We start from the raw sequence: 14,296 nt of genomic DNA on the forward strand, positions 1-14,296 counted from the left end.
TTTTAGTAGAGACGGGGTCTCGCTCTTGCTCAGGCTGGTCTCGAACTCCTGAGCTCAGAACGATCCGCCCGCCTCGGCCTCCCAGAGTGCTAGGATTACAGGCGTGAGCCACCGCGCCGGGCCCACAAATAAGGTTTTGGCTCGATGCTGGGATACTGGTTGTTGCTGGTATAGGATAAGCTGGACATAATTTAAAAATGTTTGTTGTTAAGGAACATTTGAGAAAAAGTTTTTGTTGTGCTTTCATTTGACCAAGAAAAGGTACCTCAAAAAGTGGCAGCTGAGAGGGTAGTGTTTCCATGCCCGTCAACCATGAGGTGGTATTTTGTTTTCAGTGAAGATCCTATGGTGACCTCGTCTCCTGGATGATCAAAGGGCAGCTCAGACTCTGTTCAGTAAAAGGCTGGTCAAAGTAGAGGGCATGGAGAAGGTCAATGGACAGAGCTACAGAGCTGCCATAGGGCATTCTTTGAGCTTCCCTCAGGATTTCTGGCCTCTATGTTCTTCCTTCATCCCTCTCCTGCTTTCCTCTTTCTATCTCATTTTTTAGCTTTGGCCTTTGGGAATAGTGAACTTTACAAAGTATTTGAACTATAATATATCCTTGCACTATAAAGAATGAACTTGGCTGCTTTACAAAAGATTTTTGTAACAAGTACTCTTTATACTAAGAGAGATGACATACACCTGTTTTAAACCTGTTATTTTTGTTCCTCTTGCTTTGCTCTTTCTGCAGGTCCATTGGTCTGTCATGGTTCTTGAAACTCCTGGTAGTAGCCATTTACTAGCAACCTTCTTTATCTTAGGCGTAGCATCTAAAGTAACTGTAGGTGCTTTAAGAACAGAAAGACCACCTTGGGCAGGCCAGTTTAGGGGACTGGCAGTGCTATCAAGAAGTGAGGCATCTATGGCGGTCTCTATAAAAACCATTGCCTGTGAATTTCTGTAGTCTTTACCTTGTACATCTTTTCATCAGAAATTACCTCTCTGGTGTGGCAAGTATGATAAATTGACTGACTCTGTGGAATTTAAAAACAAAGAAGGGCAGTATGTTGAAAAGAAAACCTGATTTTTCGTACTGTATATGTTGCTAACTAGCTCTGTAGTCTTGGGCAGGCTATTCCGTGTATCTCAACCATACATATATAAATAGATTTTACATATGCCCTACTTGTGAGAATCTAATGAGATGGCATTTGTGAAGAATGCTTTCATAAACTGTAAATAGCTTTATGAATTAAGATTATCGCTGATAAACACTACCACTTCTCAGCTACCAATAACCTGATTCTTCTATCCTGTGTTTGGAAGAAACACAAATCAACAAAGAGTGATTGCTGATTTTTCAGCGTGAGTTCTATTCACAAGGCTCACATACTTTCTTTCCCCCTGCCTTTTGATCCTGTCTGACTGACTGACTGTGTGCTTTAATGGGAAGATCTATTATGTCATACAGCAGTTGTTTTCTCAGTACAAAGTATAGCTGTGACTGAGCTTGTATTGAATATCTTTAACAAAGGTGCAAAGCTGCTGGCCAGAAATGTTCTTTCCTTTCCATTTTCTCTTGTACCTCCCAGTACCTTAAAAATTCTTGAGGGTTGGTTATGATCCAACTGGTGCATATGGTAGAATCTCAACTCTCTGACCCAAGTTGTCCTCATAGGCTGGCAGTCACAAAATGAAGTTGTGAAGTCTCTTAAGAGCAGCTAATGAAAAAGGAAATGGGAATGTAAATGTTGAATTCAGCAGCCCCTAGACCCAGAGTTTGCTTCTTTGTAGCATCCCTGAGGTGTGGAGAGTAAGGACTTGCTCTGCCATTCTGAGACACAAATATCTATAGCTTTTTGCAGCTGCACATTAGGACCCCTTGAAATGTACTTAGACCTGTGTGTAACTTTGCCAAGTGAGGGCTTTGAGCTTAAGAGGATTTTAGCAGGTTTTGGTCTAATTTAAGCCTACTCTAACACTGCTGAGAAAGGAGGAGGTGTCTTTGGTTTTATTTTCAAATATATGGTGCCACTTTAGGAGCCAGACCTGGTTAATCCCACTCATGGCTTTTTTTTGCCAATTTTTATTTTATGTTATGTTATTTTTGAGATAGAGTCTCACTCCATTGCCCTGAATAGAGTGCCATGGTGTCAGCCTAGCTCACAGCAACCTCAAACTCCTGGGCTCAAGCAATCCTGCCTCAGCCTCCCGAGTAGCTGGGGACTATAGGCGCACACCACAATGCCTGGCTAATTTTTTTTTTTTTTTTTTTTTTTTTTAGTAGACACAGGGTCTCACTCTTGCTCAGGCTGGTCTCGAACTCCCAAGCTCAAGCAATCCTCCCACCTTGGCCTCCCAGAGTGCTAGGATTACAGGCGTGAGCTACTGCACCCAGCTGACACTCATGGCTTTCATGGTACCTTTGCTCGAGTAGCTTAATAACCCAATAATTCAAATGATGGATAAAAATTGTAATGTGGGAAGATGGTAGATAATAGACAATTAACAGTGGACATTCACTAGAAATGATTTCATCATCTTACCCACTAATTAATCCAACGCCCCACAGGTTACTTCCCTAGGAGATATTGGCAGATCTCTGCTTTATGAAATCTGGAAGAAGGGCTTGGCAGTGATGGGGAGGGGTGCAGTATATATATGTCATGTTTGTGCATGGTATATCTGGGCTACCTGTGTATGACAGTGACTGGAGAGTCAAATCATAAATAAACCTGATTGTTCTCATTCAGGTTTTTCCTGTGACTATTTCTTATTAAAACAATTGGCTATCCTTCAACAATGATGTTAAAACCGTTTAATACTCTTCAGCAGTGGTTGCTGACAGCCTTATGTCTAGCCATGTGCAGGTTAAATAAAACCAAGGCTGCTTGAGTTGTAGGAGACTCTGTGAGAATAAGAAATCATTGCCTTTTAACACATAAGATAAAGGTAATCTTAAAATGACATGCTAATAGGGCCTCCTGGGGCCCTAGCCTAGATAAAAGGTCATCTACAGCTACTAGAACAGCATATTTGTTGTTTGAGAAGTATAAAGCACTTAGAAATTCGTGAATCTACTAATGCCTCCAAGTGCTGGAATCAGAGTGTGCAGTTGACTGAAATTGACAGTGGTGCCTTGTTCTGGTGGCTGCTCTTCAAAATGGCCACCTACATGTTTAATGGATCGGATATACAGATGTATGCTTTGACAGCAGGATCTCCCTCCAGAGCCGCTGTGTGCTAAGCATTCCTGTCTTCCAGGGATAGTTGGCTCTATTCAGTCTCTCATTCATTCAATCTTTTTATTCAACATGAGCTTATTAAGCTCCTTTTTTGTACCAGACATTGTGCTGATAATAAAAGGCCAGCAAGATTTAGCCTGGACTCTAAGATCTAAACTAGTAATTTGACAATTAACACAAAGTGCTGTCTGATGGGTAGTGACCATTCCCTAAGAAATCTTAGTCTTTCAGGTGATTGAAATTGGTTGTGAAATGTTCCTGCTTGGCAAGCAAGTGATGTGAAGTGAGGGGCTATTTTATCCTTTCTAGTCTCACCTCCTGATGCTGGTCCTTTTTTTTTTTTTTTTTCCCAGCACTTAGGGCTTGAAATAATCAACATTTTATTGAGCCCTCACTGTTTTCCATGGTGAAGGTCATGGAATGGAGGCAGGCTTCAAATTTAGGGAACCTGGCCCAGAGTTCATGCTCTTAAATGATGTGACATACTGCCTCTGGGCTTGGAAGGGGTTTACCTTGACTAACTTCCTGCATTGGTACAGCTTAGCAGAGTGGTGCTTCCCTGATCCTCCCTGCCTACAGAGCTTATCTCTTTCCTGTTTGGCCCCTGAGGCCAAATTGCCTATCCCTAAGACTGAGCAAGAGTTGGTAAACGAGACAGGAGGTCCCTTCTCTACAGCCCCAGATGTTAGCCCAGTTCTGCTCTTCACCAGCTAGGTGACCCCACCTCTCTGAGCATGTCTCTTCTTCTGTAAAGTGGAGATAATGTTACTTCATGGGGTCATTTAGGGGATTAATAAGGTAACATACTTAGCAGTTTCTGGCTCTGAGTAAGTGCTTAATGTTAGCAATTTTTATCATTGCCCTTATTAGCCTTGAGAACAAGCCAGGAAACAGTTTCTCAAAGATCAGATACTAAGACCTAGGTAGGTGGGCAGTTTTCTTTTGGGTTTGACAAGACAATAATTTTATTCTATGTATTTCTCTTGACTTTTTTGGTTTGAAAAGCAGAGAGGTAAAGCATTATTTAACAGATGTATGGATTCAAGCAAGAAACTGAGGTCCAATTGCAAAGAAATGACTTGTATAACTCAGAGCCCAGTCTGAGGAGACACAGAGGACCCTAGAGGGCAGAGAATGAACACAGTGCAGGGGCTAGTTCCAGAGTCACATCCTTGGTTAGTTCATTTACAAGTGTGGGTGAGAGTCCCTTGTCAGTAGGCAGAGATTTTTTTTTTCCTCTGCTCTAACACATATCTGCTGGCTAGTGTTTGTTAAATAAAGCACTTTTTTTGATGTGAAATAGAATTCGTAACTTGTCCAAAATGGGAGAGGCAAAGGAGCTCGGTAACAGGCTTGTTGAGCACATTTTCCCACCTGTTCCTGTGCCAAACTTTCCCAAAGGCTTATTTACCAGTGGTTGCTCCTGAGATCTCAGGGATAGCTCACTCTGTAGGCTCCAAGCTAGAGTGATTCTGCCACCACCACAACCACTATTGCTACCACCAGCCATTCAGTTTCCTGCTATAAGGATGTAACCTGCTGTGAAGCTTTCACCTTCCTTCCTTCTTTCTGTCTTTGGTGTTGTACCTTTTTCCCCTGGTGCTTTTGCCATGCAGCCAGAGTTCCAAAGAAAATTTTCAGACACCAAAGATACAGCCCTTACTGCCTCTCCAAGGAGGTGTGAGTTAACCATGGGAAAGAAGATAATTGAGAGGGCTCCTATGCCTCTGTGCTGCAAAAAAAGAGTTTGCTTCTTGGTAGTGTGCTAGCTCCTGAGCCAGGTGGGGGCCTTGCTGGGATTCATGAGAGTGCACTACATGACCTCTGGATCAGCAGACTGGGCCTAGCCTGCCCAAGGACATCGCCCAAATCTGCAGGAGCCAAGGCCGAAGACTGATTTCACCTTCTTTCACTCCCCTTCCTTAAGCTTAAGTTTGTTCTGCCACACTGCCCCAAGTCTGTGGCTTAAAACAGCCAGTTCCTTTTGCTGATGAATAAGCTCACTCTTTATAAACTGTTTCAGCTTGGGGACCGGAAAGGCTCTCTGTGCCTTTCTGTCTCTCTCTGTTTCTCTGACAGTTTATGTTGATGGCTTCTGTCTTTGTCTTTACAGGGAACTCTAATGATCCATGAAAAAGAGGTTACCCTTGAGTATGTACCAAGCCCAGATTTTTGGTACTGCAAACGAGTAAGTACTGAGAATTCCTTTATAGAAGTAAGCATCAAGCATAACAGCTCCTCCATATTTCCAGTAATGCTGCCTGGTAACATACATTGCCAAGGGGAAAGCTCTTCCTCCGCTCACTTCAGATGAACTGGAGATTAAGACAAGGTCATCCATATTTTCTGCTTCCCAGCTGCTGTATGTAGTCATAGAGGGTTCTGGGCCTGCAGTTGGAGACAGTTTCCCAAGGGCACGTGCCATGCTTTCTGTCAGTTAGGAAAAGAATAACAGTCTCTTGACTTACAACCTCTTCTGAATTACCTTTCCTGATGGTGGTCTTAAAGGGATTGGTGTTTGGGAAGGTGGAATTAGAGAAGCTGATTCTGTGGGAGTTGTACATTTTTTGGATATTCTGGGTTTCCAAGGTCTTAGCACCTCAAGCATCATGGCATTTTACCTCTGTTAAACTTGATATTATTTTAGAATGGGATATTTAAAAATTTTATACTATACTCTTTAGAGGTCCCTTTTGATTACAGTCAGCATGAAAATGTAATTTGTTTTCATTGTTCCTACTTGGCTTCAAAAATAGCTATGAAAAATCTGTAAAGTTTCTGAACTATGATTCATTAAAAGTGTTACAGAACTTGACAAAATTCAGTAAAAACTTCAGCTTAACATTTTTGTTAGTCTCAATGAAGTACAACTTGGATAGCTACGATTGTCATTAGCTAAAGCACACATGTTTTATGGATATACTTCCTTAAGTTATCGTTTTAGGAAAACGTTTGATTTTTTTTATTGTGGTAAAATACACATAACATTAAATTTGCCATTTTAACCATTTTAAACCATATATATAATTCAGTGTCATTATGTACCTTCACAATGTTGTGCAGCCATCAACGCTATCTAGTTCCAGAACTTTTTTTTTTAGAGACAGGGTCTCTCACTATGTTACCCAGGCTGATCTCAAACTCTTCCTGCCTCAGTCTCCCAACTAGCTGGGACTACAGGCGCATGCCACTGTGCCCAGGTTAGTTCCAGAACTCTTTTTTTGTTTGTTTGTTGGAGATGGTGTCTCGCTCTGTTACCCAGGCTGGAGTGTGGTGCCTCTATCACAGCTCACTGCAACATCCAACACCCAGGCTCAAGCAATCCTCCTGGCTTAGCATCCCAAGTGCCTAAAACTGTAGGCATGCACCACCATACCGGCTAATTTTATTTTATTTTTTTTTGGAGAGCGGAGTCTTGTTATATTGCCCAGGCTGATTTCGAACTCCTGAGCTCAAGCAATTCTCCCACCTCAGCCTCCTAAAGTGCTGCGATTTCAGGCATGAGCCACCACACCTGGCCCATAATTTTTTAATCATTCCCAAAGGAAACCCCATATCCATTAATTAGCCGCTCCCCATACCCCTTTCCCCCAGTTCCTGGCAACCATTAATCTGTTTTCTATCTCTGTGGATTTGCCTGTTCTGGACATTTTATATAAATGGAAGCCAAATTTGTAGCCTTTTATGTCAGCCTTCTTTCACCTAGCATGTTTTCAAGGTTCATCCATGTTGTAGCATTTATCAGTACCTCATTGCTTTTTATGGCAGAATGATATTATTTGGATATACCACATTTTGTTTATCCATGCTTTTTTTTTTTTTTTTTTTGAGACAGAGTCTTGCTCTGTTGCCTGGGCGAGAGTGCTGTTGCATCAGCCTAGCTCACAGCAACCTCAAACTCCTGGGCTTAAGCAATCCTCCTGCCTCAGCCTCCCTAGTAGCTGGGACTATAGGTGCTCACCACCATGGCCAGCTAATTTTTTCTATTTTTAGTAGAGGTGGGGTCTCACTCTTGCTCGGGCTGGTCTCAAACTGCTGAGTTCAAGCAGTCCTCCTGCCTCGGCCTCCCAGAGTGCTAGGATTACAGGCATGAGCTACTGCGCCCGCCTTGTTTATCCATTCATAAGTTGATGGATGTTTGGGTTGTTTCTGCCTCTTGACTATTGTGAATAATAGGACCTTTGTATACAAGTTTTTTTGGGGTTTTTTTGTTTGTTTGTTTTTTAAAGAGATAGGGTCTTACTCTCACCCAAGCTGGAGTACAGTGGTAGTACAGTGATGTGATCATAGCTCACTGCAGCCTTGAACTCCTGGGCTCAAGCGATCCTCCCACCTCAGCCTCCCAAGTAGCTAGGACTACAAGTGTGTGCCACCTCACTTGGCTAATTTTTCTTATTTTTTGTGGAGATGCAGTTTTGCTATGTTGCCCAGACTGGTCCTGAACTCCTGGGCTCAGGCGATCCTCCCATCTTGGGTGCCCAAAGTGCTAGGATTACAGGTGTGAGCCACTGTGCCCAGCCAATAGTTTTTGTTTGAACATCTGTTTTCAAATTTTTAGGTATGTGCCCAGGAGGAATTTCTGGGCCATATGGAACTTTTGTGTTTAATTCTTTGAGGAACTACCAAACTGTTTTTCATAGCTTGTAGCTGCACCATTTTATATTCCCACCAGCAATGTATAAAGGGTTCCAATTTCTCCACATCCCTGCCAACACTTATTATTTTCCTTTTGTTTGATAATAGCCATCCTAGTGGGTGTGAAATATCTCATAATGGTTGCAATTTGCATTTCCCTAATATCTAATGAGTTTGAGCATCTTATCATGTGTTTGTTGGCCATTTGTCTTCTTTGGAGAAATGTTTAGTCAAGTCTTTTGCCCGTTTAAATTTGGTCGTATGTCTTTTTGTTGTTGAGTTTTAAGGGTTCTTTATATTTTCTGGATATTAATCTCTTATCAGATATATGATTTGCAAATATTTTCTCTTCTTCTGTGTTATCTTTCATTTTCTTGATAGTATCTTTGATGCACAAAAGTTATAATTTTGATGAAATCCAATTTATCTATTTTTTCTTTGTTGCTTGTCTTTTGGTGTCATATGTAAGAAAGCATTGCCAAACTCAAGGTCATGAAGATTTACCCCTATATTTTCTTATAAGAGTTTGGCTCTTATATTAATATATTTAGGTCTTCGATCTATTTTGAGTTAATTTTTTTTATGTGGTGTGAGGTAAGGGTTCAACTTCATTCTTTGGCATGTGGATATTCAGTTGTTGCAGCACCATTTGTTGAGGAGATTGTTCTTTTTCCATTGGTATCCTTATCAGAAATCAATTAACCATAAAAGAATAAACAAAAAAAAAAATCAGTTGATCATAAATCTATAGATTTATTCCTAGATTCTCAATTTTATTCTATTGATCTGTTGTTTATCCTTATGCCAGTCCCACACTGTTTTGATTATTATTATAACTCCTAGTAAGATTTCAAATCAGGTAATGTGAATTCTCCAACTTTGTTCTTTTTCAAGATTGTTTTGGTTATCCAGGGTCCCTTGCAATTCTATATAAATTTTAGGATCAGCTTTTCCATTTCTGCAAAAATGGGCAAGTGGAGTTTTGGTAATATTTTAACAGTGATTGCCTCTGTTGTAAGATTATGGGTGATTTCCCCGTTCTCTCTTATAGTTTCTATATTAGCTATAATGTATGTATATTGTTTCTTTTATAATCAGGTAGAGGAAGCTAGCATTAAAGGGAAAATTTTTGAGCTATATTTTCTGTTAATCAGCAGAAAACAATTGTCCATACCTGATATCGGAATTATACTGCTATTGCCAAGGCTGTCGCTTGAAACAATAGAATGGGTTGGTTATATTGTTAACTAAAATGACAGGCCATGTGTTTAGTCAGCTATCTCAGGAATACTTTGCACTTTCTGAGCTTTTCAAAAGGGTATAGGTGTCATTCCTGCATACATAGCCTTTGGCCTGATGTGGAAGGTGCTTTTTGAGAAAAAACAAAAAAATATTGCTGGGTATAGTGGCTAATGCCTATAATCCCAGCAACTTGGAGGGCTAAAATGAAATGGGAGGATTGCTTGAGGCCAGGAGTTTGAGACCAGCCTGGAAGGCATAGCAAGACACCCGGATCTCTCCAAAGGAAAAAAAAAAAAAACAGGTGGGCATGGTAACACATGCCTATAGTCTCACTTACTTGGGGTCTGAGGTGGGAGGATCTCTGGAACCTAGGAATTCTAGGTTATAGTGAACTATGATCACACCTCTGCAGTCCTGCCTGGGCAACAGAGCAAGTCTTTTAAAAAAAATGTTTTATAGCAATATTATTCATAATAGCCAAAAAGTGGACACAACCAAAACATCCATCAGCCGATGGACAAACAAAATTGGTATATCCATACAATGAGATGCTATTTGGCAATAAAAAAGAATGAGTTACTAATACATGCTACAACCTGGATGAATGTTGAAAACACTATGCCAGACATGAAAGAACATATATTATATAATTCCATGGACCTAAGGGTAAGAATGGGAAGTGACTTTACTACGTTTCCTTTGGGGATGATGAACATGTTCTAAAATTCGATTGTGGTGATGGTTGCACTGTACATTTACTGAAAATCATTGAATTGTATGCTTAAAGTAAGTGAGTTTTATGGTATTTAAATTATACCTACCAAGGTTAGGATCCTGATTCTGTAATATCACTTATCAGCTGAAGTATCATACAGCACAACAGCTCTGCGATAGTAGCAAACAGCCCCCAAATCCCAGTGTCTTTAAACAACAGGCAAATCCTTCATTCAGATTATATGTTGGGGTAAATAGGTCTTTTGCTGCTTTTGCTACTATTCTGCTCCACATGGCTTCTTATCCTAGGACCCAGGCCAAAGGGACAATTCCAATATGGGAATGTGTTCTCCTGGCTAAGGGAAAGAACAAGAGGATCATTCAGACAAGCAATGTTTCCTTCTTTTCTTTCTTTCTCTCTCTTTTTATTCCCCACCTTTCTTGAGACAGAGTCTTGCTCATAATCACAGTTCACTGCAACCTCCAACTCCCGGACTCAAGCAATCCTCCTGGCTTAGTCTCCTGAGTAGTTGGGACTATAGGTGAGCACTACCACGCCTGGCTAATTGTTAAAAATTTTTTTTGTAAAGATGGCGTCTCACTATGTTGCCCAGGCTAGTCTTGAACACCTCGCCTCAAGTGATCCTCCTTCCTCAGCCTCCCAGAGTGCTGGGATTACAGGCCCACAGTGGCTCTTAAAGCTTACGCTAAGACCTGCTGCAGGTTATGTTTACTCACACTCTTTTACCTAAAGCAAGCCATTGCGGGCTGACTAAGAGCAAGACCAGCCTCAGTAAGAGTGAGACCCCATCTCTACTAAAAATAGAAACAATTAGCTAGGCAACTAAAAATAGAAACAAAAAACTAGCCAGGTGTGGTGCCACATGCCTGTAGTCCCAGCTACTCGGGAGGCTGAGTAGCTGCTTGAGCCCAGGAGTTTGAGGTTGCTGTGAACTAGACTGACGCCATGGCACTCTAGCCTGGGCAACAGAGCAACACTCTGTCTCAAAAAAAAAAATCCAGGGCAAAGGCATTTGGGGCTGCTCCAAAGTCCCAGATACCCTGTTAGAAGGTAGCTCTCAAACAATAGCTTATCAGATCCTATATGCCAATTCTGATGAGTGGTGGGGATATCAAATTCTTTTTTTAGGCTTTGACAGAATCTAGGATATGACTTGTTTCTCTCATTTTTGGTAGGTGTTACTGTGTTGGATGTACATAAGGTTTTTTGAAATGTTTTCAGTCAAGCTGAATTCGTTCCTTTTTCCTTGCAGTGTAAGGCCAGCACTGGTGGGCACCGATCGTCATGTTCATTCTGCAAGTGCCCACGGGAAGGTGAGTGGTAGAAGTGGTAGTGGTTTTTATCTTGTGCGCTGAGCAAAACAAATTTTATGCTTTCCTTGGCTTTAAAGAATTTTCATCCCTAAATACAAATTGATCTATAAACCTTTTTAAAGTGCAATTCGATGTCCAATATCGTGTGACCTCTCTTATTAAATGATTTTGGATCGTTGGCTCCTCAGGCTGAAGTGGCTAGGTGGACAGCTGACTAGAGTTCACTAATATTATTATTTAGAATACATTTAAGGTTGTTAGGTTGAAAAGGAGTATTTATGGCATCAGTCTATATGATATTAGTCTATATGATAGACTTTCCTGCCATCCCCCCTCCACTTCTTTGAAGTTGTTGGGAATCATTTACGTTATTGTTTTCTCATATACAATCTTTGTAAGTATTTCAGGATCTTTAACAGAAAAATATTTGTTAAAATAACAGTAACAATATGAGTAAGAGAAAAAATAGTCAGGATTGAGGGAATGTGTTATTATTTTAGAGGAATAAACCTACCAGCTTCTCAAGCACTTAACTTTGAAGTAAATTTCTATAGGGAAACTTTAGGTATACAGCCTTGAAGAGTCTATCAAAGGCATCCGTAACAACAGTCCTATAACAATGACTGTTAATATGCTTGTAGTGAGGGCTGTAAGGCAGGTATTCTGAAAATCTTTAGGAGAAGGCTTTGTATGCTTTAGAGATCAAACCAGCATGTAGGAAGGGGAGTAAACGACAGATTTTTACTTCTTGGATCACTTCAGATTAGGCAAAGTTGTGTTTTTTTACCTCAAGAAAGACTTTTTTCTTAAGCTATTCTAACAAATGAATAGATGATTTATGATAACCCTTGGGTAACCTACCACTAAGAGACAACCTTAATCTGGAAACATATAAGGCAGGTATTCATAGTCACTTGTCACTGCTATTAAGTAATCTCTATATTGTTCTCATAGAATATCATAGTTTTTGAGTCCCATGGCTTTCAGTGAATCCTCCAAGAATGAATGAATTGCAAAAATATGCCCCTAATTACAAAATGAATTATAAATTATCCTGCTCTAGAAGGAGATTTGAAGTGAATCATCTATGTTTTGAAGGACATTTATCCATTGTGGTTATTTGCATATAAATGAGCTATATGCAGGTAGGTCTATTCCTAGCTTTGCCAGAGAAGTAGGGCCTGTGGTCTTAGAGAATTTGAGACAGCTGTTTTAGTACTATAACACTGGAGTAAGCAAGGCTCCTGGACACATGTTAACAAGGGCCATATCTTTATTTTATCCCCAAATATGTTCTTATCATTGGTTATAATAGGTCCAGGGTGTCCTAAAAGATTTGTTACATTTAAATGTTTAGTAAGTGATAGAAACTTCATGAGATTACATTCTTTAAATGTTTATATAGTTTGTTCTGTGAACTGTTTCTTATGCTGTCTCATTAGCCTTGCTTAAAGGCTTTTGCCAGGAACTTTGTAAGAGGACCTTTTTGTAGATACTTTTGAGATAATAGTAAAAGCATTCCAGTATAAGTATTTGTTGGGAAGTAAAGAGGAATCACAGAAGTAGTGTTTTTTTAATAAAGCCTTCTAGAAATTCTTACTGTTTCTGTTCCCCTAGTGACAGAGACCAAGCAAGAATTAATAACCTACCCTCAGCCTCAGAAAACATTTATACCAGCACCACTGGAAAAACAACCCAATCAGCCCCCAAGGCCAGCTGATAAGGAACCTGAACCCAGGAAGAGGGAAGAAGGACAAGAGCCACGCTTGGGACATCAAAAGAGAGAAGCAGAAAGGTATCAGCCTCCTTCTCGAAGGGAAGGGCTCACTTTCCGAAGAGACCGCGAGAAGGAGCCATGGTCTGGAGAGACGTGCCAGGATGTAGAAAGCAAAAGTAAGTGGCTTGTCAGGGCATATACCAGACTGTGACCACCACAGCTGAAGCATAGATGGCCCATGTTATGGCTAGGTGCCAGCTGCTTCCCCATACCCTAGTAGAACTGTGTACAGCCTGGTCACAGAGGCCATGGCTTTCTTCTGTGGGCCTTACTGTACTAGTTGAAGGAATCTACATCTTCTAAATAGCAAATTGCTATACAAAGGCAGTAAGGCATGATTTTAGATTTCTAAGTTGATAAAAAAAAGTGTGCAGGCCGGGCATGGTGGCTCATGCCTGTAATCCTAGCCCTTTAGGGAGCTAAGTCAGGAGGATTGCCTCGGCCAGGAGTTCAAGACCAGCATGAGCAAGCGCGAGACCTTGTCTCTACAAAAAATAGAAAAATCAGCCAAGTATGGTGGCGCATACCTGTAGTCCCAGCTACTTGGGAGGCTGAGGCAGGAGGATCACTTGAGCCCAGGAGTTTGAGGCTGCAGTGTGCTGTGATGAGGCCACTGCTCTCCATCCTGGGTGACAGAGCCACACCCTGTCTCAAATAAAAAAGAAAGAAAGAAAAGTATGCATTGTTTGTCTAACATTTCTTTGTAGAACTAGCCTTGCTAGAGCAGAGTAGCATCTGCAGTAAAAAAAAAACAATAGACCCTTTTGTTGCAACAGACGACTCTGTTTATCATCTGTGGCAAACATATCTTGCTATGTGAACCTATCTTGTCCTTCCTAAATAAATTTCGTTTCATGCTTAAAAAAAAAAAACGGACTTTTGGAACCTCAAAAATTCATCTTTCTCTCTGTTTCCTTGCTTCTCTCTCATTTATGCTCGGTTCATTCAGCAATCATGCTAAAACGCATTTATCGTTCCACTCCACCTGAAGTGATAGTGGAAGTCCTGGAGCCCTATGTTCGCCTTACTACTGCCAATGTCCGTATCATCAAGAATAGAACAGGCCCTATGGGCCACACCTATGGCTTTATTGACCTCGACTCCCATGCGGTAAGTTTCCTTCTCCTGGGAATGGTCTAGGGACAGATGGCTAAAGAACCCTCAAGAAGGTTTGAGGGACTTATTTATCATTTGAATTTTCATATGCTGCCTGGTATCATAATCCCTCTTGTTCTCTTCCTTTGGGTTTAGTGTTCAATTCAGGTGAGGTGACTGCCCTTGAAAGTTAGGATTCTGTGTGTGGTTTTCCAGGTTCATTTTTGTCTTGTGGCATTTACAGTTTCCGACTTACTTGTACAGAATC

General features: G+C 40.9%; 1 protein-coding gene across 3 annotated transcripts in view; it reads left to right on the forward strand.

The window, feature by feature from the left end:
• Positions 1–14,296, forward strand: part of RBM6 (RNA binding motif protein 6) — an 86,502-nt gene that overhangs the window by 55,325 nt on the left and 16,881 nt on the right. For all 3 annotated transcript variants that reach the window (XM_012660247.1, XM_012660167.1, XM_012660331.1), the window contains 4 exons: positions 5,344–5,418; positions 11,096–11,156; positions 12,774–13,049; positions 13,883–14,043. In XM_012660247.1, the coding sequence (XP_012515701.1) occupies positions 5,344–5,418; positions 11,096–11,156; positions 12,774–13,049; positions 13,883–14,043 (573 nt within the window). The remainder of the gene's footprint in view (positions 1–5,343; positions 5,419–11,095; positions 11,157–12,773; positions 13,050–13,882; positions 14,044–14,296) is intronic.

The sequence above is a fragment of the Propithecus coquereli genome, unplaced genomic scaffold (genome assembly GCF_000956105.1).
Source record: "Propithecus coquereli isolate 6110/MARCELLA unplaced genomic scaffold, Pcoq_1.0 Scaffold1, whole genome shotgun sequence".
In the NCBI taxonomy this organism is placed as follows: domain Eukaryota; kingdom Metazoa; phylum Chordata; class Mammalia; order Primates; family Indriidae; genus Propithecus; species Propithecus coquereli.